This window comes from Triticum aestivum, chromosome 6D, assembly GCF_018294505.1.
Source record: "Triticum aestivum cultivar Chinese Spring chromosome 6D, IWGSC CS RefSeq v2.1, whole genome shotgun sequence".
NCBI lineage: Eukaryota > Viridiplantae > Streptophyta > Magnoliopsida > Poales > Poaceae > Triticum > Triticum aestivum.
The window spans coordinates 454844131-454871489 of record NC_057811.1 but is presented as its reverse complement, the minus strand read 5'-3'; the positions used below and the strand labels follow the sequence as shown (position 1 = coordinate 454871489).

The following is a 27359-nucleotide window of genomic DNA, read 5'->3' as shown; positions in this document are numbered from 1 at the left end:
ACTCGTAATACCACACATTGGGGGTACAACGTGTGATGGGAAGTTGGCCCACCAGGTCGGCCTCAAGCCCAGTAGGCCATGATGTGGCTCAGGCTTCTGACCCCATCAATAAGCCTCCACTAGAAGACTCTGCCAAACTTGGCATACAAGAAGATCCCGGAGATCGAGGCGGGCTCTCATGTCGGCCATGGCTAGTCCATAGACATCTGATGGTCATCCCATAGTCTCGATACACCTACGATAATCCATTATAACCCCCTCATATAAGGTGTATACACCATTAACCAATCTAGTAGGAGTAGGGTATAACATCCACCGCGAGGGCCCGAACTTGGGTAAACGCTTTGTGGCCTCCTGTCTATACTTCCAACTACGTGTGACACCCTATCGGGACTACTGCACGTATCATTCGCCGACATTGGAGTTGGACCGGGGTGGCCACGACGTTCGTCGAGGAGGTCGGATGGGATCGTCGGGAAGGTGTTGTGTGTTGCTAGGCATAGGAGTGAGCGGGACAGGAAGGAATCTTTTAATGAGAAGGTGGAGGTGGCTACTTAAAAGCCAGAGGGGTAATGATTGTTCGGTGGTCCATGGATCTCGATGTAATTTTTATTATGTCTGAGGTGTTTTGTATTTTCGGTGAATCTTCATAATAGATTTGATAATTTACGCAAAAAAAATAAATTTATTCAACGGATTGGTTATCTAGGCCTTAAAAAACGAAATATTGTGAGCAATTAGTAAACATTTTTTAGGGTGCAATTCGATATGCCCTTGTGTGTCGACTAGGTCTTGATGCTCACTTGGTTCCTCGAATCTGAGCCCCAATGGTCGTGGTTCTTTGTCGCGGCTGTTCGTGGTGACCAGTGAGCCATGTCAGCAAGACGAGTGGTGCTAAAAAACGAAGTCGACCACTCAAGCGTCCTTGGGCGCTTCTCAGCCGTTCGATGGGAGGCGTCTCCGTCCGCCACAGTCATCCCCGCGATTCGAGAACCGCCGGCGCGGGCCCCACACACTCCTCTCAACTCAAGCAACCCGAGAATGCCCGCCTCCTCCAGGCTCTGCGCGTACGCCACGTGCTCCCTCGCGGCATCCCCCGTCCCCACCCCCCCTTCCCCACCCCTTCGCTGCCGCCTTCGCCGCCGCCACCGCCGACTCGCCTCCTCCATGGGCCAGTCCACGAGCTCGCCCGCGGGCGGCGGCCGCAGCCGCGGCGACTCTCGGTGGCCGGCGCTCCGGCTCGATCTAGGGTTGCCGCCCGGCCGCAAGCAGAGGCCGGCAGGCGAGAGGCTCGATTTGGGGAGCCGGCTGCGCCGCGCGCTGTCGCGGCCGTCGCCCCAGAGCACGGAGGTGGAGATTGAGGCCGAAGAGGAGGGGCGAGACGCTGGGAACCGCGTGGAGGTGGAGGCCGGCGGCGCGGACGCCGATCACCTCGTCGTCATGGTTAACGGCCTCTATGGGAGGTGGGTGGAAGACACCCTCTCGCTTCTATTTTATTCGCGATGGCCACTAGTTTGGTATATTAACTGAGTCGTGGCTTTGATCAGTTCGGCGGATTGGAAGTTTGCAGCAGAGCAGTTCGTGAAGAGGCTCCCGGGGAAAGTCTATGTGCATCGTGAGTCTCTACTGGGTGGTGCTGCTCTTTTAATTTGCTTGCTATGCATATAAGCATTACCACAATTGGCATCCATGAATTCTGTTGATTTGCCGAAATTTTGGAATGAATTGGACCTTTTTAGTTTGGAACTAGAAAGGTAGGGGTTACTGTAAAACCATAGCTAAATTTTCCTATTCAGTTCACCTGTAAAGGCATGACCAGCAGCAAATGCACCGACACTTCAGAGTTCAGAGGTTCCAGGACTTGCCTTCCGCTGAATGTTTGATTGTTGTTTTGAAAATATGGAAAGAAGTTGCAAATATAATTGCAATTATCTCTTTCCGACTAATACCTTTATAGTAATAATAATATAATTTGCCCTTTCCCGTGTCGGCTATATGATTAATTGACCGTTGACATGTCTACGTCGTGATGCACACTACTTTCTGGTAGAACTTGATACACATGTCTTATAAAATTTATCTGAGCAGGTAGTGAGTGCAATCATTCAAAGTTAACATACGATGGAGTTGATATAATGGGCGAAAGACTGGCTGAAGAGGTATCATCATTATTGACTTAGGCAGTGTTCTAGTAGTTCTAGTCACTGCTAAAATATGCATGCTGTAATTACAAGGAGCTGCACAATCGTGGAAAATAATATATCAAACTGATATTTATTATCCAGGTACACCAAGTTGTCCAGAGAAAAGGAAATTTGCGGAAAATCTCTATTGTTGCTCATTCACTTGGTGGATTGATTTCAAGATATGCAATTGGAAGACTCTATGAAGAATCAACAAGTGAAGAGCCATGCCTTAATATGGAGAAGCATTCTGACGAAGAAAATATAAGCGGAGGTGGTAAAATAGCTGGCTTAGAACCAATGAACTTCATTGCGTCAGCTACACCACACCTGGGCTCAAGGTGGAATAAACAAGTAAGATTCAGGGCTATCTTGTGCATAATAGTTGGTACGAATACCATTCTATCAGTGGGAGGCCAAATATATGTTTGCTAGTAAACTTATCAATCACCATACCTTCTTTCTAACACTTAGGCAGTGATTAGTTTTTGCTTCTGGCATTTCTATGGGCTCTTCTGATATTATTCTTCCAAGTCCAAGACTCTTGCATTTGTCATATTGCCTTGCTATTTAAAATGGACAAATAGCACATGAACACAAGTGCATGTTGAATCTCATTCTTGCTCCAATTAAACTGGAGCCTTGAACTAGTGAGTGTGGATCCACTTGGTAGGGAGCTAGAAGTATTATTTTCCTTAAACGAAGTAGCCCAATTTTCTAAATAAAGGCATCATTGCTCACTTATAATTCCTACAATACCCACTTCTTATTGTTTATAGTAAAAGAGTTCATTTCCCTGCCATAGACTGATGCTACATATCTCTTATGGTTTCCTCCTTCCAGAAAGTTTCTGCCACTCCGAGTTTAATGTTCTATTGTGTATTTGTGTTTGTCCCTGAACTCAATTGGGAAAAAAAATCTTAATAAGGACAGAAAATGGTATTCATATCTGACTTTTTTGTTCTCCATAGCTGCCCTTCCTTTTTGGTGTTCCGCTTTTGGAACAAACCGCTGCAGAAACTGCGCATCTTATAGTTGGGAGAACGGGTAAACACTTGTTCCTCTCGGACAGGGACGATGGGAAGCCTCCACTTCTTGTGCGGATGGTTGAAGACTGCGATGATGGGAAATTCATGTACCAACTCATGATTCGCAGAAAATGATATTGACACCTTCGCGCCTGTTTTGCTGCAATGTCACTATCTTATGACCTTGTTATTATGCAGGTCAGCTTTGCGCTCTTTTAAGCGCCGTGTTGCGTATGCAAATATAACATATGACCGTATCCAATAGATGTTACAAACTAAACCTTTTATATAATTTATGTATTGTACTTCCTCCATTTCTGTATACAAAACTACTTCATATTTTTATGTCTAAATTTGACCAATAATTTTATCAACAAAAAGTGAGTTATATGCCACAAAAAGTATGTCATTGGATGCACATTTCAAAACACTTTCTGATGATATTTTTTATGACATATAACCCATATTTTTGTTGACCAAAATTATAAGTCAAAGTTTGACACAAAAAATGAAGTGGCCTTGCATATAGAAATGGAGGGAGTAACCATTTTTTTATTTGTTGTTTGAGAATCAAAACTCCTGATGCCAGTGCCCTTAACTCCAAAAAAGATATAGTTGGTTGGAGCACATCATCGATTCGGCGTCAACATGAGTTACCGAAAGTAAGCGAGAACTTCACCTCCTTAATTTCAAGAAATCTTTCTCTGTCCCTAAAATTTTAACCATCTGCCCTGACTGTTGTTGTAGCTCGAGTTAGAAGCAAATAATGAAAAGTACCCGCATGTTATCCATGTTGATACTGCTAACTCAGAGGGCTCTCAGCAAGAGGATTCTGTAGACACTTCACTCACGGATAGCCTTGAAGGTAACATCATTGCAATTTATGTGCTGTGGTGTTTTAAGCTTGGCTGTGTTCTTTTAATAAAGCTGGGATAGAGTTCCTGCAAAATTTGAGTGAAGGCTTTAGATAAAGCTCCAAACCAAGAAGTTGTTGATTTTTAGAGGTTCTAAAACTCACCTGTCATCAGTAGGTTCAGAACGTTAGAAATTCGAAAATACTGATCAGAGACTCAGAGTATGGCATGCTGTATATACTGTCCTTTTAAACTAGAGATTTTGTGCTACTGGTTTTCCACTTTGACATTCGACATCATTATTGCAGAGGAGATGATCCGTGGCCTTATACAGGTGACCTGGGAACGGGTCGATGTATGCTTTCATGAGAGCCGGCTAAAATACAATGCGCATTACAATATCCAGGTAGGATTCAAGCCTTCAACAACTGTAGCTATTTACAGTTTATTACCCTCATGACAGTTGCGCTCGGGTTGATGGTTTAATTAACATTGCATTTGCGTTGCAACGGAATTGTTGTCTTTTGAACTAATCGGTACCTGTGCAATGTGCGGGGCTCCTTTTGCTGTTAGATATCATATATGTAGTGGTGCATGATTTCTGAACTCTACCTTTACAAACAGTGTCACTAAATTGTAACAACCTTAAAATGTTCAACCGTGGACTGAATGAACCCTGCAACCCCCACATGCAGGTCAGGACCCCAATGAACCTGGAGGGAGAAGATGTCATCTACCATATGATAGACAATTTTCTAGTCTAGGCTGTGGCCAGTCTCACCTATTCTTTCCAATTGATTCTACTGGAAAACTAATTTATCTTCTATATGGCGGCATAACTCCATTCAAGTTAGGTTATCAATTGATCTCCTGGCAGGCCAACATACATGCGGGAGCATACATAAGTTCAGGTGATCACAGCATGTGACCGCCTGAATTCATTGTTACTAGTATTGTAGACTTGGGTTGGGTCATAATACTGTAAATATTAGCCCAATGGTGTAAATTTTGTAGAGTTGATTAGAAGCTTATATCTCCTGGAGATCTGTGTTGTACATTGGAATCTGTATATTGGAACAATGCTTGGTGCTACTAAATGTTATGATATCTTCTGTTACTGTGTGATGACCGTACAAGGAGTTATGCAATTGCAGAGATTGTCAAACTACTGAAGACCCAACAGAGTCTTGTCTGCTAGATAAATAGCGCTGCATGATTTCTGAATTCTACCTTTACAAGTAGTGTTACTACATTGCAAGAAGTCTAAACATTTGACCGAGGACTGAACCCTGCAACCCCTATGCAGGTTAGAACCCCAATAAACTTGGAGGGAGTAGATGTCATCAACCATATGATAGACAATTTTCTAGTCTATACTGGCCCGTCTTGCGGATTATTTCCAGTGGATTCAGCTGGAAAAGTAATCTGTCTTGTATATGACGGCGTAACTCCATTCTAGTTAGATTATCTATTGATTTCCTGGCAGGCCATCATACAAGATGGTTTGTCGGAGCATACATACAGTCAGTGATCACAACATGTGACCTCCTGAATACTGTAGACTTGGGTCACAATACTGTAAATATTAGCCCAATGGTGTCCGTTTATTTTTAGTATTTAGAAGCTTGTATATCTCCTAGACATTGGAATCTGTAAGCTGGAACAATGCTTGGTGCAAAATGCTCTGATATGTTGTGTTACTGGGTGATAATCATGGAAGTTATTAAAAATGATGCAACTGCAGAGCTTGGCAAACAGTGTTGTCAGCTAACGTCAGCTTTGTATGCGGGAAGAGGAAACAAGCACAATCTGTGGTCACCCGTAAACTCAGCTGGAAAAAGGAAAACATTCCCTTTGTAAGAGCCGACCACATGCATTCAACAAGGCCATGCTTAATAATAGTCAATGGAGGTCAGAGAAGAGGAGCAGATTGCCTAAAAGAGCTCCTCCCCTCCTGACCAACAGCTCCTCCCTTGGCAATCTTCCGTCGCTCGAACCTTGGGAGAATTGCAGGAGCATAGCCTAGAGACATTAGGGAGGACCAAAGGGAGAGACAGAGAAGAAAGGAAGCTGATCTGATCTGATCCGCCCTGGCTGCGTGGGCGGCCGTGGCGTCGGCGGGGATGGGCAAGTACGACGACGGCGGCGGTGGCGGCAGCTACCCGCTGGTGGCGGTGTGCATCGACAAGGACAAGAACAGCCAGAACGCGCTCAAGTACGCGACGGAGACGCTGGTGCACCGGGGCCAGACCCTGGTGCTGGTCCACGTCAACACCCGCGGCAGCTCCGGCGGCGTGGAGGACGCCGCCGGGTACAAGCAGCCGACGGACCAGCAGATGAAGGACCTCTTCCTCCCCTTCCGCTGCTTCTGCACCCGCAAGGACATCCAGTGCAAGGACGTGCTCCTCGACGACCATGACGTCGCCAAGTCCCTCGTCGAGTTCGCCGCCCACGCCGCCGTCGAGCGCCTCGTCCTCGGCGCCAACACCCGCAGCAGCTTCGTCCGCTTCAAGGCCGACGTCCCCAACAGCGTCTGCAAGACCGCCCCCGACTTCACCAGCGTCTACGTCGTCAACAAGGGCGGCAAGGTCACCTCCGTGCGCCAGGCCATCCGCCCCGCCCCCTCCGTCTCGCCGCTCCGGACCATGATCCAGGGCGGCGGCGCCGGTGCTGCCAAGCCGCCCGAGCCGCAGCAGCTTGCCGCGGCGCCCGCGGCCGCGGCCGCGCAGAAGTGGGCGGCGCCGACGCCTCCTCAGGCGACGCGAGCCGACTCTACCGTCACGCCGACGCTGCAGCCGCAAGAGAACTTCATCATGTAAGTCTTGTTTTCTGTGCTCTGCTCGCTCGCTGGTTCATGCATGGACGGACGGACGGACGGACGGACAGGTGGCTTGATCGATCATGGTTACGTACGTGGCAGGTCTCCGTTCTCGAGGGGCCCGACGACGACGTCGGCGAGGAAGTTCCCGGACTTCTCGCAGACGGAGTCGTCGGACATATCCTTCATCGGGGTGGCCCCGACCCAGCGGCGGAGCGTGGACCGGAGCGGCGGAGCGTCGTACCCGCCGCGGCTGTCCACCGGGTCGGACACCTTCGAGCACAACAGCTTCGAGGCGCCGCGCTCGGGGTGGGGTCTCGACACCTTCGGCAACGAGAGCACCTCCAACTCCCATACCAGCGTCTCCTCCTCCCTCCCCGCGGTACCTCCATCGTGCCAACGATCTCCATGCACGTCTGCCATTAATCTTTCTTTGTTGCAAATCTCAATGCATGCATGCATGCATGTACGTAGGAGGACATGGAGGCGGAGATGCGGCGGCTCCGGCTGGAGCTGAAGCAGACCATGGACATGTACAGCACGGCGTGCAAGGAGGCGCTCACCGCCAAGCAGAAGGCCACGGAGCTGCAGCGCTGGAAGGAGGAGGAGCAGCGGTCGCAGGACGGCCGGCTCACGGAGGAGACGGCGCTGGCGCTCATCGAGCAGGAGAAGGCCAAGGCGCGGGCGGCCATCGAGGCGGCCGAGGCGTCGCAGCGCCTGGCGGAGCTGGAGGCCCAGAAGCGGATCGCCGCGGAGAGGAGGGCGCTCAAGGGGGACGCCGGCGCCTCGTCGGCGAGGTACCGCCGGTACACCATCGAGGAAATCGAGGCGGGCACGGAGCACTTCTCCGACTCGCTCAAGGTGGGCGAGGGCGGCTACGGCCCGGTGTACAAGGGCCAGCTCGACCACACCCCCGTGGCCATCAAGGTGCTCCGGCCGGACGCCGCGCAGGGCAAGGCGCAGTTCCAGCAGGAGGTGGAGGTGCTCAGCTGCATCCGCCACCCCAACATGGTGCTCCTCCTCGGCGCCTGCCCGGAGTACGGCTGCCTGGTGTACGAGTACATGGCCATGGGCAGCCTGGACGACTGCCTCTTCCGGCGCGGCGGCGGGCCGGTGCTCCCCTGGCAGCACCGGTTCCGCATCGCCGCCGAGATCGCCACGGGCCTGCTCTTCCTCCACCAGGCCAAGCCGGAGCCGCTGGTCCACCGCGACCTGAAGCCGGGCAACATCCTCCTCGACCGCAACTACGTGAGCAAGATCAGCGACGTCGGGCTCGCCCGGCTGGTGCCGCCGTCGGTGGCCGACACGGTGACGCAGTGCCACATGACGAGCGCCGCGGGCACCTTCTGCTACATCGACCCGGAGTACCAGCAGACGGGGATGCTGGGCGTCAAGTCGGACGTCTACTCGCTGGGCGTGATGCTGCTGCAGATCATCACGGCGCGGCCGCCCATGGGGCTGACCCACCACGTGGCGCGCGCGCTGGACCACGGCACCATCGCCGACCTGCTCGACCCGGCCGTGCACGACTGGCCCGTGGACGAGGCGCGGCGGTTCGCGGAGATGTCGCTGCGCTGCTGCGAGCTCCGGCGCAAGGACCGGCCCGACCTGGCCACCGGCGTGCTCCCGGAGCTCAACCGGCTGCGCGCGCTCGGCGAGGACAACATGCAGTTCTGCAACCCGATGATGGGCGGCATGGGCGGCGGCGGCGGCTTGCGCACCGGCATGACCAGCTCCGCCTACATGAGCAACTCCGCCATGTCGCAGTCACGGCTGGGGCCCGTAAGAAAACCAACACGATCGATCATCCACCATTTCTCACCCTCCTTGTTGCAGACGATCCATACTGACACGGGTAAATCATGTGCATGCAGGATGCGATGAGCGATCCGTTCGCGAGGTCGCAGTACGGCGGCGGGAGCACGAGAAGGCTCAACTACAACTGACCAAAGTGAAGTCGTGATGGTGCGCTGTGCTTCTCAAGTTCTCAGACCATTAGGCCCAAGAGCGGAGTGTTTCGAAGATTCATCATTTGTAAACAAACTGTGCAATTCTTCGCCCGTACCTAATACTTGGTCGTGGTTTCTTAATGTCGGTCGGTAGCCAATCGTGTTGCATGCGCTCGTTGTTGTAAATTTTGTAAAAATGTACTCCCTCGTTCCTAAATATAAGCCTTTGTAGAGATTTCACTATGAAAGCAAAATGAGTGAATCTACACTATAAAATGCATCTACATACATCCGTACGTGGTTCATAGTGGAATCTTTCCAAAGACTTATATTTAGAAACGGAGGAAGTATGTACTATGCTGGTGAAAGCAATCGTGTGTAAAACGTAGCGATGATTTCTTGATCCAGCTCTTTTAAACCACCACCCTCACACTGTTTCTTGTTGACTGCTGCTTCTTGCCCTGTGATGCTTGCGTTCTCTTACCCGACCTGTGGCACAAACAGCGAACCAGCATGCATGCATGACTCCTTCAGAAAAAGAACAGGCAACACTATGCGTCGACCGGTGGATAATCTGACAAGATTCGCCGCCTCAGCGGCCGTTTGATGAAGCTATGCAACAAGCTCGATGTTACGCTCATCTATCTACAACAACACTCTTGTTGCAATCTTTCTCGGACCGTTTATTTCTTTATTTATTTCTGCAACAGGAACCTTATTCCGCTTAGCCTTCTGCAACAAGGACCCTGTTGCAAAAAAAAGGGCCATTTTTTCCACCGATATTAGCGACATGAACCTTTTTGCACTCAACCTTCTGCAATAACAACCTTGTTGCAGAACTTTTTAAGACCTATTCTCGTTCGATCTCTGTAACAAGAGCATTGTTGCAGAGAGCCTTCTGCAACAAGTCTTGTTGCAAAATCTTTTCTGCAACGGGAAGGATAGCGCGGCCATGGACGAGGGAGGAGAGTGCTTCTGCCGGGCGATGGTGGCGTCGATGTTGCATAAACGTCGTCATGTCGTGCAACACTAATAGAGTTGTCATTCAGTGTCGTCCACCGCCGCCATTTGCAACAACACCTGCAAAAACTTGTTGCGGGAAACTGAGCTCAAGGAGGTGGCAACCTTGGTTGTCCATGCCAGTGCTCCCAGGGACAGCGGGAAGACGATGGACGCGGCTCCCCGCGGTCGACACAGACGCCGGTGCTCCCTCGGGACGACGGGCGCAGGTTGTGGTCTTGTTCCGGCGACAGCGGATGGAAATTGCGTAGGAGAGATAGGGAGAGGGAGAGAGAGAGAGGGATAAAAAGAGGGAGAGAGAGAAGAAAGTGAGGGGAGGAGAAGAGGATGGTCGTGGGCAGCAAAGGCTTAGCACATCGACGTGCCCATCGGCGATGACACGCAGGTTCAGTAGGGCGAAGGGGATGGAAATCAAAAGGAGAAAAAATGACGCACTAGTGGATGAGGAGACAAGGGAAGTGATAAGCTTGTTGTGTCACAATGCCACGTGTAGCGAAGAGGAGGCGGCGTACACGAAGCATTTTCTCGACCGACTGAACAATAGCATTTCCCAAAAAGAATAGCCGACTGCCACTCTGAACTATACTGCAATCTCAGCGAGTACAGAAGGATTGATTAGAGCATCTCTAACAGACCCCAAAACTCTTCGTATGTCCGGGCAGACCCCAAAACCCTTCGTGCTAACCGGAGCTTGCTAGGTTTATTTTCAAGGAACTAATCGATGACTCGGATTCTGACATCAATATGCTTCAACGATCTTCATTGTTCAAGAAACTTTGTGATGGGGATGCTCCGGCGTGCAACTACATCGTCGATGGGCATGCTACCTTGTCGATGGTATTTATACTCGGCGGGTGGCGTTTTGTGAAGACTATCCCTGATCCTCAAGGTAACCAAAAAGATGTCAATTTGTACAAATGCAAGAATGTGTAGGAAGGATGTGAAGAGAATATTTGGAGTGCTCCAAGCTCGTTCGTATTGGTCTTGGAGCTACAAATATGTGGATTTGGAGACACTATTTCACGTGATGACTTATTGTGTAATCTTGCGCATCATAATTGTGGAGGATGAGAACCATGGGCATGCATGTACGTACGATTTTGAGAAGCCTGGAATACAAGTCCACCCCCCGAAACAAGATGCAAAACATGTTGTTAACTTCCTAGAGATGTATTTTTTTTGCGATCTCCTAGAGATGCATTGCTAACTTCAAAATCAACAAACGCAACTGCTCAATGATCTTGTGAAACATATGTGGATTCACATCGACACCAATTAAATTGGTGATGTCGTATTACTTTTATGTTTACACTATGCACTCCGGATAATATTTGTGTTTGACGTATTTTTCAATTTGAACTATTTATTATTGAATTGGTATGTGTTATTTTCATCGATGTGTGCCATTTGTATGATTGCATTATCCGGGTGCATGCAATTGCATAAATTTGAGGTTTTGAAAATTAAGAATGTGATTGTTTGGACGGACAAATGGAGCTCGTCATCTCTTATCTGTGAATGTACGAACTAGTCCACAAGACATATGTTCTTAGGCAAGTTTGGTTCGAGATGCTCTTACAGTGTCACGATTAGTCCCTCCGTCTCATAATGTAAGATGTTTTTTTGACTCTATGGCTTTACCGTAGAGCTCAGCGCAATTCTATGCTTGTTTTTGGGAGAAATTGACTTTCAGGGAGTAAGCAAATCTGATAACAGAGGTAGCCACGTCACGCCCGGATTCGAATGCTGACCTGTCAATCAATCATCAACAAACTAAGAGCATGGTTAATAGTACAACCAGTTGATAGTTATATGATATTGCCATGTCATTTATAGCCAAGGTTATAGCCGGCACGTGCGATAGTTCTTTTTTGAGCAACACACGTACAATAGTTAGATCAAAAGATGTGTTACCTTATTAATGCATGACCCACGCTTCATTCTCACATAGTGCCTAGGAACACATGTTGCAGCTCACTCTTATTCTGTAGCCGGCTCCTTTTCTCTCTCCTCCATGTCAGCAGAAATATAATATTTTCACTCTTATATCCCGCTTACATAAGCTTATTGTACTTGCTCTAATGGTCGTAGACTATAGCTTGCTATAATGGTCGTAGACTCGTAGTATACGCCCATTAGAGCAAGTACAATAAGCTTAATTCTCGGAGGAATCTTAATGAACAAAGTCTCGTAGAAGGGCACTTGACTCGCAAGGCTTTCAGCATCATATAGAGAGATTTAACTGTAAAATTGCGAGACTTGTCAAAATCCTACACATCTATCTTTTTCATATGTCAGTACTAAATCTATACACAATTTTCAATTTAAGGTTTTATTTGGAAATGTAAGCCTTCTGATTTCTATTTATTTTTTCTCATTTCAGGTGATGACCTACCTCATCGTCAATACTCCGGTTCTTTTCCGCCTTTCCATGAGTAGGAAGATGAAGGACGCTCCCAAAATGCTAGATGAACTAGTTGTGGAGATGAACATTTTCCACTTCCTACAGCATGCCGATGCACCAACCATTGTTCATCCGCAAACACATTCTCATGTTGATGAATCAGAGAAAGTCGGCAAACAAGATGAGAAGGAACAAGTGGTAAAGATATTGCTCGACCACTCCCACAAAAACAGTGATAATAATAACGTTATGGTGCTCCCAATAGTTGGTATGGGGGGAATCGGTAAGACCACCCTTGCTCAACTTGTGCACAATGATCAAAGAGTGGTGCATCATTTTGAGTTGGTTATATGGGTCCTTGTCTCTGATAAATTTGTTATCAAAGAAATAATCCGGTCTATAATACAAGTGGCCACGATGAAGAAATGTGATTTTGCTAACATGGAGACATCGCAGAAGGATCTTATTCGGGTGTTGGGCAAGAAAAGGTACCTCCCAGTGGTAGATGATGTTTGGAATGAAGATAGACAGAAGTGGAATGATGTGAGATCATTGCTATGTTCACATGCTGGCTCGGGTAACAAGCCGCAGTGATCAAGTTGCTTCTATAATGGGCACACTTCCTTCGCATCAGATGTCGCTTCTAAATGAGGATCAGTCATGGCAGCTTTTTCACAGAAACACGTTTGGAAGAGAAGTAGAAAAGCAAGATGAATCGATTTCGATGGCTAAGAGTATTGCCCACAAGTAAGGGGTTGCCTCTTGCTATCAAGACCATGGCAGCTTTACTTCGTTCAAAGCATCATAGCGAGTGGTTTTCTGTTCTTGATAGTGATGTATGGAAGAATGATAACCGGTATTGTACCTGCATTATAGCTGAGCTACGATCACTTGTCATCAAAAGCAAAAATATGCTTTTCCTTCTGTGCTATTTGTTGGGAAACGAAGTAATTTCAAAAAAAAATCCTACGCACACGCAAGATCATGGTGATGCATAGCAACGATAGGGGAGAGTGTTGTCCACGTACCCTCGTAGACCGAAAGCGGAAGCGTTATGACAACGCGGTTGATGTAGTCGTACGCCTTCACGATCGACCGATCCTAGTACCGAACGTACGGCACCTCCACGATCTGCACACGTTCAGCTCGGTGACGTCCCACGAACTCACGATCCAGCAGAGTGTCGAGGGAGAGCTTCGTCAGCACGACGGTGTGATGACGGTGATGATGAAGCTACCGGCGCAAGGCTTCGCCTAAGCACTACGACGATATGACCGAGGTGGATTATGGTGGAGGGGGGCACCGCACACGGCTAAGAGATCAATGATCAACTTGTGTGTCTATGGGTGCCCCCCTCCCCCATATATAAAGGAGTGGAGAAGGGGGAGAGGGTCGGCCTCCTAGGCGCGCCCCAAGGGGAGTCCGACTCCCACCGAGAGTAGGATTCCCCTCCCTTTCCCTAGTTGGACTAGGAGAGAAGGAAAGGGGAGAGAGGGAGGAAGGAAAGGGGGGGCGCCCCCCTTCCTAGTCCAATTCGGACTAAAGGGGGAGGGGGCGCGTGGCCTGCCCTGGCTGCCCCTCTCTCTCTCCACTAAAGCCCATTAGGGCCCATATACTCCCCGGGGGGTTCCGGTAACCCCCTGGTGCTCCGGTATATCCCCGAACTCACTCGGAACCATTCCGATGTCCAAACATAGTCATCCAATATATCGATCTTCATGTCTCGACCATTTCGAGACTCCTCGTCATGTCTGTGATCATATCCGGGACTCCGAACAACCTTCGATACATCAAAACACATAAACTCATAATACCTATCGTCACCGAACGTTAAGCGTGCGGACCCTACGGGTTCGAGAACTATGTCGACATGACCGAGACACGTCTCCGGTCAATAACCAATAGCGGAACCTGGATGTTCATATTGGCTCCCACATATTCTACGAAGATCTTTATCGGTCAAACCGCATAACAATATACGTTGTTCCCTTTGTCATCGATATGTTACTTGCCAGAGATTCAATCGTCGGTATCTCAATACCTAGTTCAATCTTGTTACCGGCAAGTCTCTTTACTCGTTCCGTAATGCATCATCCCGCAACTAACTCATTAGTCGCATTGCTTGCAAGGCTTATAGTGATGTGCATTACCGAGAGGGCCCAGAGATACCTCTCCGACAATTGGAGTGACAAATCCTAATCTCAATCTATGCCAACTCAACAAGTACCATCGGAGACACCTGTAGAGCACCTTTATAATCACCCAGTTATGTTGTGACGTTTGGTAGCACACAAAGTGTTCCTCCGGTATTCGGGAGTTGCATAATCTCATAGTCATAGGAACATGTATAAGTCATGAAGAAAGCAATAGCAATATACTAAACGATCAAGTGCTAAGCTAATGGAATGGGTCAAGTCAATCACATCATTCTCTAATGTTGTGATCCCGTTAATCAAATGACAACTCGTGTCTATGGCTAGGAAACTTAACCATCTTTGATTCAACGAGCTAGTCAAGTAGAGGCATACTAGTGACACTCTGTTTGTCTATGTATTCACACATGTACTAAGTTTCCGGTTAATACAATTCTAGCATGAATAATAAACATTTATCATGATATAAGGAAATATAAATAGCAACTTTATTATTGCCTCTAGGGCATATTTCCTTCACTATTTTCTCCAACGATAGCCTGATGGATAAAGACATGTGAATCCAGCTATGGATGGCAAATGACTTTGTTGCATCATAAACAAGAGGCCAACACATTTTCAATGTTCAATTGGAGATGTTTCCTCCAAGTAGATGTGGAGAATCTTCTCTTCAAACTTCAAGATTAGTCTTTGTTAAAAAATATATATCAAGATGAGTTCATCCACAGACCAACTACCTACAAGATGCATGATCTCATGCATGATCTTGCTAACTCGATAAGTGGAAATGATTGCTCCATTCTGCAAGAATCTTCATCATGTCAAGAAATTCTGCAAGAACCCACAGATGCCAGCTCATTACAGCATGAGGTTCGCCATTTGTCTCTTGATTATATCAGTAATAAAGCTATTGCAGCCATGAAGGAAATTCTAGCTCCCCGACCCTGCACAATATTAACCCAACCGGAGTGGGATTGGTCTTGGACTCCTCTGAGTATGGAGAAGTAAAAATTCATGTCCTTAAGAGCATTGAAGACATTCTCAGTGAAAACCCGTATGAAAAATTTGAAGCATCTTCGCTATCTAGAGTTTTCTTATTCTGATATATCAACACTGCCTAAAGCAACTAGCATGTTGTATAGCTTGCAAACATTGAAGCTCATTGGTTGTCAAAATCTTAAGAAATTACCAGAAAGCATGAGATTATGAGCAGTCTTCGGCACATCTTCTTCGTTGGGTGTCATCTTTTGGAGCGCATGCCAAAGGGTATTGGTCAGCTGAATTCTCTACAGACATTGACGAGTTATGTCATTGATAGTGATGTAGGTAATGGAATTGTTCAACTGAAAGATTTGAATCTAGGCAGTGCCCTTTCTTTGACTGAGTTGAGAAAAGTGCATGGTACAGACAATGCTAAACAAGGCAATATGTCCACAAAGCATAATTTGAAACGGTTATCACTTGATTGGGCAAATGGACCTTATAGCACACATGTTGGATATGTAGTACATACTAATGCAGAAGGAATATTAGAGGCCCTCCGTCCTCATAAAAGGCTTGAAGTTTTACTGTTATCTAATTATCCTGGTGCTAAATTGTCATCATGGATGCACAACTCTACATTGTTAGAACATATCACTGAACTTTCTCCGGTTGGATGTAAGAGCTTTAATGATTTTCCACCATTGTGGCAGCTGCCCTCTCCCAGGTACTTGGATTTGGATAGTTTGGATAGCTTGACAAGTATATGCCTTGGTAACGATGATAAAGACAATGTGAAATTCTGCATTTCCCCACTACCCCTTTTTCCTAAGTTGGAAACCATGATAGTTTCCAACATGCCTAAGCTAGAGAGATGGCACCAGGAGGTGACAGGACAAATAGCGGTTGTATCATTCCCTCAGCTCAAGAAGCTAAATATTTCTAAATGCCCAATGCTAGCAAGCATGCCCAAGATGCTCCCTTTGCTTGAAGATCTACAGGTGAAGGGGCAAGAGATATTCCCCTTTACCATCTGATGAATCTGTCTGTGCAATCTAATCTTGAGTGCAAAGGCTCCATTTCTGTCGAACCTGAAGGTAGTCGGCAGCCTATTGACCTTCATTTCTCGAGGCTTCGTGACTCTCACATGAAACTGAGACTCAAAGGTTTGATGGAAAATGTAGAGCGCATTGAAGAGGAGCTGAAAAGAATACCTTGCAGATTTATCAAGGAGCTGGGTATAATAGATTGTGATTGCCTTTGCTCATCTGAACTATCCCAAATACAACGAGAACGCCATCCATAGCACTCACGCTTATCTTGCGCATTTTAGACTGTACATGCAACCCAGAAGTCCTTTTCCGCGGACGCGGCTATTCGAATAGATGATGTTAACCCTGCAGGGGTGTACTTCTTCACACACGCTGTAACATCCAAAATTTTCAATTTAAAATGTTATACATTAGATCATCATTGCATATCATATTTTATTGCATTTTGGTTTGATCCTAGAAATTCTACTCAACTCAAGGACCCACAGAAAGAGTTAGGGATTTCATTATTTTCATATTCGAATTTTCTCGAATTTTGAAAAGAGGATCGTTTGATTTTAATTATTTTCTCTTTGTATATCTCTTTTATAAAAATAAAAAGAGAGAGAGGATAAAATGACTTCCTCAAAATAAAGAAATATAGGAGATTTAATATTAAATCAAATAAGTTTTTTATTCAGAGTTTTATCGCTATTTTATTTGAATTAGGAAAATATACGTTTTTCAAGATTGGATTTTAGGCCCAAATAAATGTACACCTTGTCCGGCATATTTTTAGAGGACGGGGAAAATTTATTTCGGGATTTTTGGAGTCAGTTTAGTATTTCTTTTCTTTCTTTTCCTGCACGTTGGAATTATTAAAAAAAAGGTCAAACCGACTCCGGGCCGTACCCGAGCGGGACTCCGCCCGGGGGGCTTTATAAGCCGCGCCCCGAGCCGCCCGAGGCCCAGCCCAGCCGCACCAGCGCCCCAAACCCTAACCCACGCCAGCCGCCGCCGGAGGCCGCCGCCGCCGCCGTTCGCCGGCCCGCTGGAGGTAGTCGTCGCCGCCGCCTCGGTTTTCGCGAGAAAAACCGATCGTTTTTTTTCAAAACACTAGTTCCGTTTTTTTGGTTTCGGTTCGGTTTTTATTCGGTTTAGTTATTTAGCGAGCGCCCGTTCGTTCGTTCGTTTTAACGAACGATTTTCATCGTTTAGCCGCAGACAGCGAACGTTCGTTCGTTAGCCTGTCCGTCAGTTTTTCTTTTTCTCGGATTTTCAGCGATTATTTTCGATCGCGATTTCTGATCCGATTTTCGTTCTAGTATAACTTTTCGCTCGTTTATCGGAATCAGGCGATTCAAGCGCCTAGAGTTTCGTCTCGGAACCCTCTTTCGGTTTAACCAACTTAAACAAGTTTCTTATACTATAAAATTTGACTTGAGTCCAGATTAGTAAATGAAGCTTGTTTCTTTCGCCGTTTGAGTTTTGTTGCTTCGTTTGATTTGATTCTTTTTGCAAACCGGAGTTCTTAAGTTGAACTTTCTGGTTAGATCTTTTATTTGAGTTTTACCCGTGCCCTTGCTTGATTGCTTATTGTATGCTTGTTTGTTTGCGATAGAGTACCCGGAGTGTGAAGCGTGCTACTACGAGTCTCTAGGTTTCGCGGATCATCAGCAAGGCAAGTAACACTTTGATCATACTTCTTTACTACCCAGTTTTACTGCATTAGATCAATCCTCAAACAATTGCATGGTTAGGATCTGATTAAATTGTGGGTTTGGGAAGTAGATGAGGTAGTACCTATTCACCTGTTTATTATCAAACATTTGGGAGTTACTTCTACGTCGCTTATATTGCTATGCTATGCTTGTAGACATGGATTGGGTTTGAGGGTATTCATGACAGATGTGAGATTGTTAATTAATGGTTCAACTTAAGGTGGCAACTTTAATACACATCTGGGTGGATTGAGGCACCTGGGGAATCCAGTGATTGCCTGTATTTTTGGAAATCCCGGGGTACCGTGTGATTCTCCTATGGACTGCCACCTAGGCTCAAAGGGATCATAAGATTATTCATGCTAGAAACCTCCGTGTGCAGACACATGCCATTATGGGCTCTGGCATAGTTGAGTAAGGGTTGGGAAACCTTTCCATGATGGGCTAGCAGATATAGGGGATTGTAGGTGTACCGGCCTATCTATCGGTTAAGGGGACCTCTTCGGAAAGACTGTGTCTCGGTCATCCGTTTCTCAAACATTATGTAGTGCGAGAAATCCAACGGAGGAGATCGAGTCTTGTGGGGAAAAGTGCACAAACATCTGCAGAGTGTACAAACTAATCATGGTTAGCCGTGTCCTCGGTTATGGACATTTTGAGTATCTGGTTCTTGGATTATCATGCGGATCTCATCACTCTTAATTATATAATTTGATTGGGGTTAATGATTAGTTTTAATTGGGGATTGAGATGGGGTTTACCATTCTCAATGTTTAACAACCACCATGATAGTTAAATAAAATTTATTCCTTTGTTGTAGGGAAAAATTGGCTTTTCGCAAAACATATTAACCATACAGCCTCCACCAGCCAAATATGCATGTAGTGATAGCATTATTCTGTTCATTACTCCTTTGTGTTACTTTGCCAGCATATTCCATGTGCTGACCCGTTTTCGGGCTGCAACGTATCATGTTGCAGACTTTTCAGACGACGAGTAAGGAGCCTTAGGTCGTGGTCTTTCACTCAGTGATGCCGTTGGAGTTGATGGACTCACTTTATTTTCCAAGCCTTCCGCTGTTATCGTATTAGATGGCCTTAAGCCATATTTATTGTAATAAGTTCTCTTTTGAGACACTCGATGTAATAAGTGTGTGATTGCTACTCTGTTATAAATCCTTCAAGTAATGTGTGTGTCAGCATTACCGATCCAGGGATGACACTGATGCACAGAGATCAGACTGTTTGAGGTCTGGTCGCTACACACGCTCTCGCCACTTACCACCATGTACACGTCGTGTATCTCGGCAACCTTCAAGCGGAAGCCTGGCGAGGGAGTCGGCCACGACCTGACTAACCACACAAGTCTCTAGTCCAGGTTTATCGCCTATTCGGGTTCCATCCGCAAGGAGATCCGGCCGGGGTGTCGCTCACGGCCCCAAACGATGTGTGCAGGGTTCCCAAGCCCACCTCGACGGATGGATCTACGCTTGGTACACCGTGCCACGGTGCCTAGTCTGTCCCAGGCCCACCTGTACCGGGTGCTACCTGGTAGACTACTAACACAACCTACAAACACCAGAAACTAGTTGCAACTCCTGGACAGAGATCAGGTTGATTAATAAGTCGAGAGGGGCACTTAAGCATTCCAATGCGTGGTAGTAACTGTTCATGGATCACAAACACAGAACTCAGTTCCTGAGGACGGCTGCAATGAGACAACCCACCATGTACTCCTACATGGCCTCTCACCGCTACCTTTACCAAAATGTGTTCACACACTTAGCTCTCAAGAGTAGGACATGTTCACACACTTCTAAGGAGCCTTAGGTCGTGGTCTTTCACTCAGTGATGCCGTTGGAGTTGATGGACTCACTTTATCTTCCAAGCCTTCCGCTGTTATCCTATTAGATGGCCTTAAGCCATATTTACTGTAATAAGTGCTCTTTTGAGACATTCGATGTAATAAGTGTGTGATTGCTACTCTGTTATAAATCCTTCAAGTACTGTGCGTGTCAGCATTACCGATCCAGGGATGACACTGATGCACAGAGATCAGACTGTTTGAGGTCTGGTCGCTACAAACATGGTATCAAAGCACACGCTGACTTTAGGACACGACCACTAAGCTAAAGCCCTAGATCGCTACTCTCTTCTCATTTCTAACTCCTCTCCATTTTCTACTCTTTAGGATGGCGGATACAAGGATCAAGTTCACGCAACTGGATGAAGACACCCCATTTGGACGCCACTGGAAGAAAGTCACTAGGTACCTGAACATCGGAATACCAAGCTTCACCGGGACTTACAACGCCACTTTACTAGAAGAGGAGCGCTGGATGATTCAAGTTCAAGTTCCAGGAAGGACATTCACGCCAGTCACTGAGCCCATAGAGTTTTCCTTTGATGCACCAATCTGGAGTCTAGGAAAGAGTATGGCAGCCCACATCACCATGGGACGCATTGGAGAAGTTTACCACAATGATCTCAAGGACACTATATACCAGATTTGTGGGCGCCGAGATGAGCAATGGGAGATGATCAGCACTAGGAAGGATAGATCGATTGCCTCTTTCATCCAGGAGTTAAACCAGCACATTCGACGCCAGGAGAACCAGATGTGCGCAGGCATGACAGATTTGAAGGCGATGACAAGGATCACAGAGCTGGAGGAAGAACTCAAGGCTACACGCGAAGATTATATTGAGGAAATCGTCATACTAGTGGAGAAGAATGACGACCTGACAAGGAAGCTCGGAGTTTTCATGGGAGACCCCGCGCCAGGAGGAGAAGATGACGATTCCACTTGCCCGGAGAACTACATCATCATCGACGACACTGACTCGGACCCTGACGATAGCGATGATGACTATGTTGATGAAGCTGGAGCAGATATCATGGAGTCTTCGGCCGATCAATTTTTCTAGTTGACCACCATATCAGTAGTAGTATTCCACCATGTATATAGTATAGTCCAAGCACTTTTGTAAACGATAGTCCTAGACCGATTGTATGCCCTTTGTTTGATTGATTGAGTGATGTGTTTGTGTTTGTCTCATGTGCATATGGGTAGTGTTTTCCCCTAGACCTCATTCTATTCTGTTTTCTCATCTTTTCTAAACCCAGCAGATGCCTCCGAGACGCGACAATGGATTTGCTTTCCCACCAGAGCTCACTCAGTTGATCCAGCAACAGAATGCATTGATGCAGATACTAGTCCAGAATCAGAACCAGGGGAACAACAACAACAACAACAACAACAACAACAACCCACCACCATCACCAGTTGATCACTTAGCCCGTTTTCTTAGGCTGAATCCGCCGGTGTTCTCCAGTAGCACCGAGCCGATTGTTGCAGATGATTGGCTCCGCAAGATTGAAAGGGAGTTGAATACTGCAGGATGCATAGATGCGGAGAGAGTGCGTTTTGCCGCACATCAGCTTGATGGTCCCACAGCATCATGGTGGGAGAATTTCATAGTCACTTACCCCATTGACACTGTTACATGGGACCAGTTCCAGCAAGCTTTTCGCACTGCCCATGTATCAGCAGGAGCTATGGCCATGAAGAAGCGTGAGTTTCGCAACTTATGCCAAGGAGGGCGCACTGTTGGCCAGTATGTGGATGAATTTAGTAAGCTAGCACGTTATGCCCCTGATGACGTCGCTATAGATGCAGCTAAGACGGAGAAGTTTCTGGAAGGACTGAATGATGAGCTAAGCATGCAATTGATGGTGGAAAATTTCAATAACTACCAGGAGTTGGTGGATAGAGCTCTCATGCTTGAAGGGGAGCAGCAGCAGATTGACAGCCGCAAGAGGAAGTATGGACAAGGGGAGTATAATTCTGGAGCTCAGCAGAGACCCCGTTTCACCCCGAACTCGGGAGGACTTGTTCATAACCATGCAGACCGCACCCATAATGGAGGAAGTTCGCACAACCATAGTGGCCCCAAGAACGGTAATGGTAATGGAGGAAGTAGCGGACAAAACCGTTCCAACCCGGCAACACCCGCCAAGAAAGATCTAAGCCACGTTACTTGCTACAAGTGCCAGAAGACCGGACATTACGCCAATGAATGTCCTGAAGCTAAAAATGAAAACGGCAATGGAAGCTCTGGGAAGAAGCCCAACCCTTTCAACAGGGGACAAGTGAACCCAGCCAGATGCAGTAATAGGTAAGTTTTTGGTTAAGTCCTTTACTGCAGTCGTACTTTTCAATACTGGTGCATCGCATTCATACATATCAAGGGGGTTTGTGGATAAGTATAAGTTGCCCACTAGAGTTCTTAAGACACCCATGCTAGTAACCTCACACGGAGCAGAGTATATGGCAAGCCATGGATGTTTTCAGATGCCATTGACCATAGGTAGGCATGTTTTCCCCTCATATCTGATAATTTTGGAGTCGCAAGGTTTGGATGTGATTCTGGGTATGGATTGGCTATCGATGTATGGAGGAAACATTGATTGCCCAGTAAGACGATTTTGCTCACCACCCCAGAAGGAAGAAGAATCAAGTATGTAACCCAGCATCTACCGAATAGGACTCAAGTAAATTCCTTATCAGGAGTTGTACAGGAGGAAGTACCGGTGGTAAGGGATTTTCCGGATGTATTTCCAGAAGAGTTGCCAGGCATGCCACCGGATAGAGACATTGAGTTTTTAATTGAGCTTTTGCCAGGCATAGGGCCAATATCTAAGAGACCGTACAGAATGCCCACAAAGGATTTGGGGGAAATTAAGAAGCAGATTAAGGAGTTACTGGATAAAGGTTATATACGCTCAAGTTCGTCACCTTGGGGGTCACCAGTACTTCTAGTGGAGAAGAAGGATGGATCGTTGAGGATGGTTGTTGATTATCGTGGATTGAATGAGGTGACGATTAAGAACAAGTACCCACTGCCGATGATCAATGATTTGTTTGACCAGATGCAAGGAGCTAAGGTGTTTTCCAAGATCGATTTGCGATCAGGGTATCACCAGCTGAAGATTCGAGAGCAGGATATACCTAAGACAGCTTTTACCACGAGGTACGGGCTATACGAGTATACCGTTATGTCATTTGGCCTGACTAACGCACCTGCCTATTTTATGAACATGATGAACAAAGTGTTTATGGAGTTTTTGGATAAGTTTGTCGTGGTGTTCATTGCTGATATTTTGGTCTACTCGAAGAACGAAGAGGAGCATAAAGAGCATTTGCGTTTGGTACTAAACTCAGAGAACATCAGTTATACGCCAAGTTCAGCAAGTGTGAGTTTTGGCTGAAGGAAGTTGGATTCCTTGGACATGTTATATCAGGAGAAGGAATAGCGGTGGACCCCACCAAGGTTGTCACTGTGACAAATTGGGAGTCACCCACGACAGTTGGAGAGATCCGGAGTTTTCTTGGACTCACAGGATACTACCGGAGGTTCATTGAGAATTTCTCAAAGATTGCAAATCCTATGATGGAGTTGTTGAAGAAGGACACCAAATTCAAATGGACTGAGGAATGTGAGGCCAGTTTTCAGGAGTTGAAGAGACGCTTGGTTACATCACCAGTGTTGATTCTGCCAGATCAACGCAAGGATTATGAAGTGTATTGCGACGCTTCTCGTCGAGGACTTGGAGCCGTGCTTATGCAGGAGGGAAGAGTTGTTTCATATGCCTCACGACAGCTTAAACCCCATGAGCTAAATTATGCTACGCATGATTTGGAGTTAGCAGCCGTAGTGCATGCGTTGAAGACATGGAGACATTTTCTCATCGGAAACCATTGTGAGGTATACACGGATCACAAGAGTTTGAAGTATATTTTCACGCAGAAGGAGCTGAATCTCAGGCAGAGGAGATGGTTAGAGCTCATTAAGGATTATGATATGAGATTGCATTATCATCCCGGAAATGCTAACGTAGTAGCCGATGCGTTGAGCCGAAAAAGTCATGTCAATACACTCATGACCGGAGAATTACCCAAGGAGTTGGCAGAAGACCTTCGCGAGCTATGTTTGGAAATAGTTCCGAGAGGTTATGTAGCAGCTTTGGAGATTTAGTCTACTTTGATGGATAAGATCAGAGAAGCTCAGAAGATGGACAAGGAGATAGCTGAAATAAAGGAAAGGATGAGTAAAGGAAAGGCTAAAGGATTTCGTGAGGATGAGCACGATACCTTATGGTTTGAGGACCGCGTATATGTGCCAAATGATCAGGAGATCAGGAAGTTGATTCTGCAAGAGGCCCATGATTCGCCATATTCGATTCACCCAGGAAATACCAAGATGTATCTGGATTTGAAGGATAGTTTCTGGTGGACCGGAATGAAGAAGGATATTGCGGAGTATGTAGCAGTTTGTGATGTATGTCAGAGAGTGAAGGCAGAACATCAGAAGCCAGCAGGATTGCTACAGCCATTGCCGATACCCGAATGGAAGTGGGATAAGTTAGGCATGGACTTTATCACGGGATTACCCAGGACTCGTTCAGGCTATGACTCGATATGGGTTGTAGTCGATCGTTTGACGAAAGTAGCTCATTTCATCCCAGTGAAGACCACTTACACCAGTGCTAAGTTGGCAAAGATATACATGACCAGGATCGTATGTCTGCATGGAGTTCAGAGGACCATTGTATCAGATAGAGGAACCCAGTTTACTTCAAAGTTTTGGAATCAGTTGCATGAAACTTTGGGAACCAGGCTAGAGTTCAGTACAGCTTTTCACCCGCGGACAGATGGACAGACTGAGAGGGTCAACCAGATTCTGGAGGACATGTTGAGAGCTTGTGCGCTAGACTATGGATCTAGTTGGGACGATAATTTGCCGTATGCAGAGTTCTCATACAACAACAGCTATCAAGCCAGTTTGAAGATGGCCCCTTTCGAAGCATTGTACGGAAGGAGGTGCAGAACACCGTTGTTGTGGGACGAAGTTGGAGACCGACAGTTGTTTGGACCAGATTTGATTAAAGAGTCTGAAGAGAAGGTTAAGCTAATTCACGATAGACTCAAGTTAGCCCAGTCCAGGCAGAAGACCTATGCGGATTCTAAACGCAAGGAGACAGTTTACGAAGTTGGAGATAGAGTGTATCTTCGTGTATCTCCACTTCGAGGAGTAAAGCGCTTTGGAGTTAAGGCAAAGTTAGCGCCACATTTTTTGGGACCATACAAAGTTTTGGAACGTATGGGAGAAGTTGCTTACAAGTTGGAATTACCTGAAGGATTGTCAGGAGTTCACGATGTGTTTCATGTTTCTCAGTTGAAGAAGTGCCACGCAGAGATGGCTGATATTCCTCTGAGAGATACAGTGCCGCTGGAAGCGATACAGTTGGATAGCGATTTGACCTACGAGGAGAAGCCAGTTAAGATTCTTGATTTTGCTAGCCGGGTCACACGCAACAAAGTAATCAAGTTCTGCAAAGTTCAATGGAGTCACCATACTGAAGATGAAGCCACCTGGGAGCCCGCCGACCCGCCGGAGGTAGTCGCCGCCGCCGCCTCGTTTTCGCGAGAAAAACCGATCGGTTTTTTTCGAAACCCTAGATCCTTTTTTTAGTTTCGGTTTGGTTTTTTCGGTTTAGTTATTTAGCGAACGCCTGTTCATTCATTCGTTTTAACGAACGGTTTTCATTGTTTAGCCGCAGACAGCGAATGTTCGTTCGTTAGCCTGTTCGTCAGTTTTTCTTTTTCTCAGATTTTCCGCGATTATTTTCGATCGCGATTTCTGATCCGATTTTCGTTCTAGTATAACTTTTCGCTCGTTTATCGGAATCGGGCGATTCAAGAGCCTAGAGTTTTGTCTTGAAACCCTCTTTGTGTTTAACCAACTTAAACAAGTTTTTGATACCGTAAAATTTGACTTTAGTCCAGATTAGTAAATGAAGCTTGTTTCTTTCGCCGTTTGAGTTTTGTTGCTTCGTTTGATTTGATTCTTTTTGCAAACCGGAGTTCTTAAGTTGAACTTTCTGGTTAGATCTTTTATTTGAGTTTTACCCGTGCCCTTGCTTGATTTCTTATTGTATGCTTGTTTGTTTGCGATAGAGTACCCGGAGTGTGAAGCGTGCTACTACGAGTCTCTAGGTTTCGCGGATCATCAGCAAGGCAAGTAACACTTTGATCATACTTCTTTACTACCCAGTTTTACTGCATTAGATCAATCCTCAAACAATTGCATGGTTAGGATCTGATTAAATTGTGGGTTTGGGAAGTAGATGAGGTAGTACCTATTCACCTGTTTATTATCAAACATTTGGGAGTTACTTCTACGTCGCTTATATTGCTATGCTATGCTTGTAGACATGGATTGGGTTTGAGGGTATTCATGACAGATGTGAGATTGTTAATTAATGGTTCAACTTAAGGTGGCAACTTTAATACACATCTGGGTGGATTGAGGCACCTGGGGAATCCAGTGATTGCCTGTATTTTTGGAAATCCCGGGGTACCGTGTGATTCTCCTATGGACTGCCACCTAGGCTCAAAGGGATCATAAGATTATTCATGCTAGAAACCTCCGTGTGCAGACACATGCCATTATGGGCTCTGGCATAGTTGAGTAAGGGTTGGGAAACCTTTCCATGATGGGCTAGCAGATATAGGGGATTGTAGGTGTACCGGCCTATCTATCGGTTAAGGGGACCTCTTCGGAAAGACTGTGTCTCGGTCATCCGTTTCTCAAACATTATGTAGTGCGAGAAATCCAACGGAGGAGATCGAGTCTTGTGGGGAAAAGTGCACAAACATCTGCAGAGTGTACAAACTAATCATGGTTAGCCGTGTCCTCGGTTATGGACATCTTGAGTATCTGGTTCTTGGATTATCATGCGGATCTCATCACTCTTAATTATATAATTTGATTGGGGTTAATGATTAGTTTTAATTGGGGATTGAGATGGGGTTTACCATTCTCAATGTTTAACAACCACCATGATAGTTAAATAAAATTTATTCCTTTGTTGTAGGGAAAAATTGGCTTTTCGCAAAACATATTAACCATACAGCCTCCACCAGCCAAATATGCATGTAGTGATAGCATTATTCTGTTCATTACTCCTTTGTGTTACTTTGCCAGCATATTCCATGTGCTGACCCGTTTTCGGGCTGCAACGTATCATGTTGCAGACTTTTCAGACGACGAGTAAGGAGCCTTAGGTCGTGGTCTTTCACTCAGTGATGCCGTTGGAGTTGATGGACTCACTTTATTTTCCAAGCCTTCCGCTGTTATCGTATTAGATGGCCT

At 46.3% G+C, this 27359-nt stretch overlaps 2 protein-coding genes across 3 annotated transcripts; both read left to right on the top strand.

Annotated features, from left to right (window-relative positions):
- Positions 1-1023: 1023 nt before the first annotated feature.
- Positions 1024-5732, top strand: LOC123145817 (putative lipase C4A8.10). 2 transcript variants are annotated; one of them, XM_044565314.1, is made up of 10 exons: positions 1024-1463; positions 1548-1615; positions 2089-2159; positions 2286-2537; positions 3155-3318; positions 3410-3465; positions 3821-3873; positions 3959-4076; positions 4374-4471; positions 5372-5732. In XM_044565314.1, the coding sequence occupies exons 1-10, from the start codon at positions 1042-1044 to the stop codon at positions 5522-5524; spliced, it is 1455 nt and encodes a 484-aa protein (XP_044421249.1). In that variant the 5' UTR covers positions 1024-1041; the 3' UTR covers positions 5525-5732. The 2 variants fall into 2 exon arrangements, with proteins under 2 accessions (XP_044421249.1, XP_044421250.1); XM_044565315.1 differs by lacking the exon at positions 5372-5732 and adding an exon at positions 4761-5190.
- A 169-nt stretch (positions 5733-5901) lies between these two features.
- Positions 5902-9058, top strand: LOC123145818 (U-box domain-containing protein 52-like). The gene is made up of 4 exons (XM_044565316.1): positions 5902-6880; positions 6986-7265; positions 7358-8665; positions 8758-9058. Exons 1-4 carry the CDS (start codon positions 6189-6191, stop codon positions 8827-8829), a joined length of 2352 nt encoding a protein of 783 aa, XP_044421251.1. The 5' UTR covers positions 5902-6188; the 3' UTR covers positions 8830-9058.
- Positions 9059-27359: the final 18301 nt, after the last annotated feature.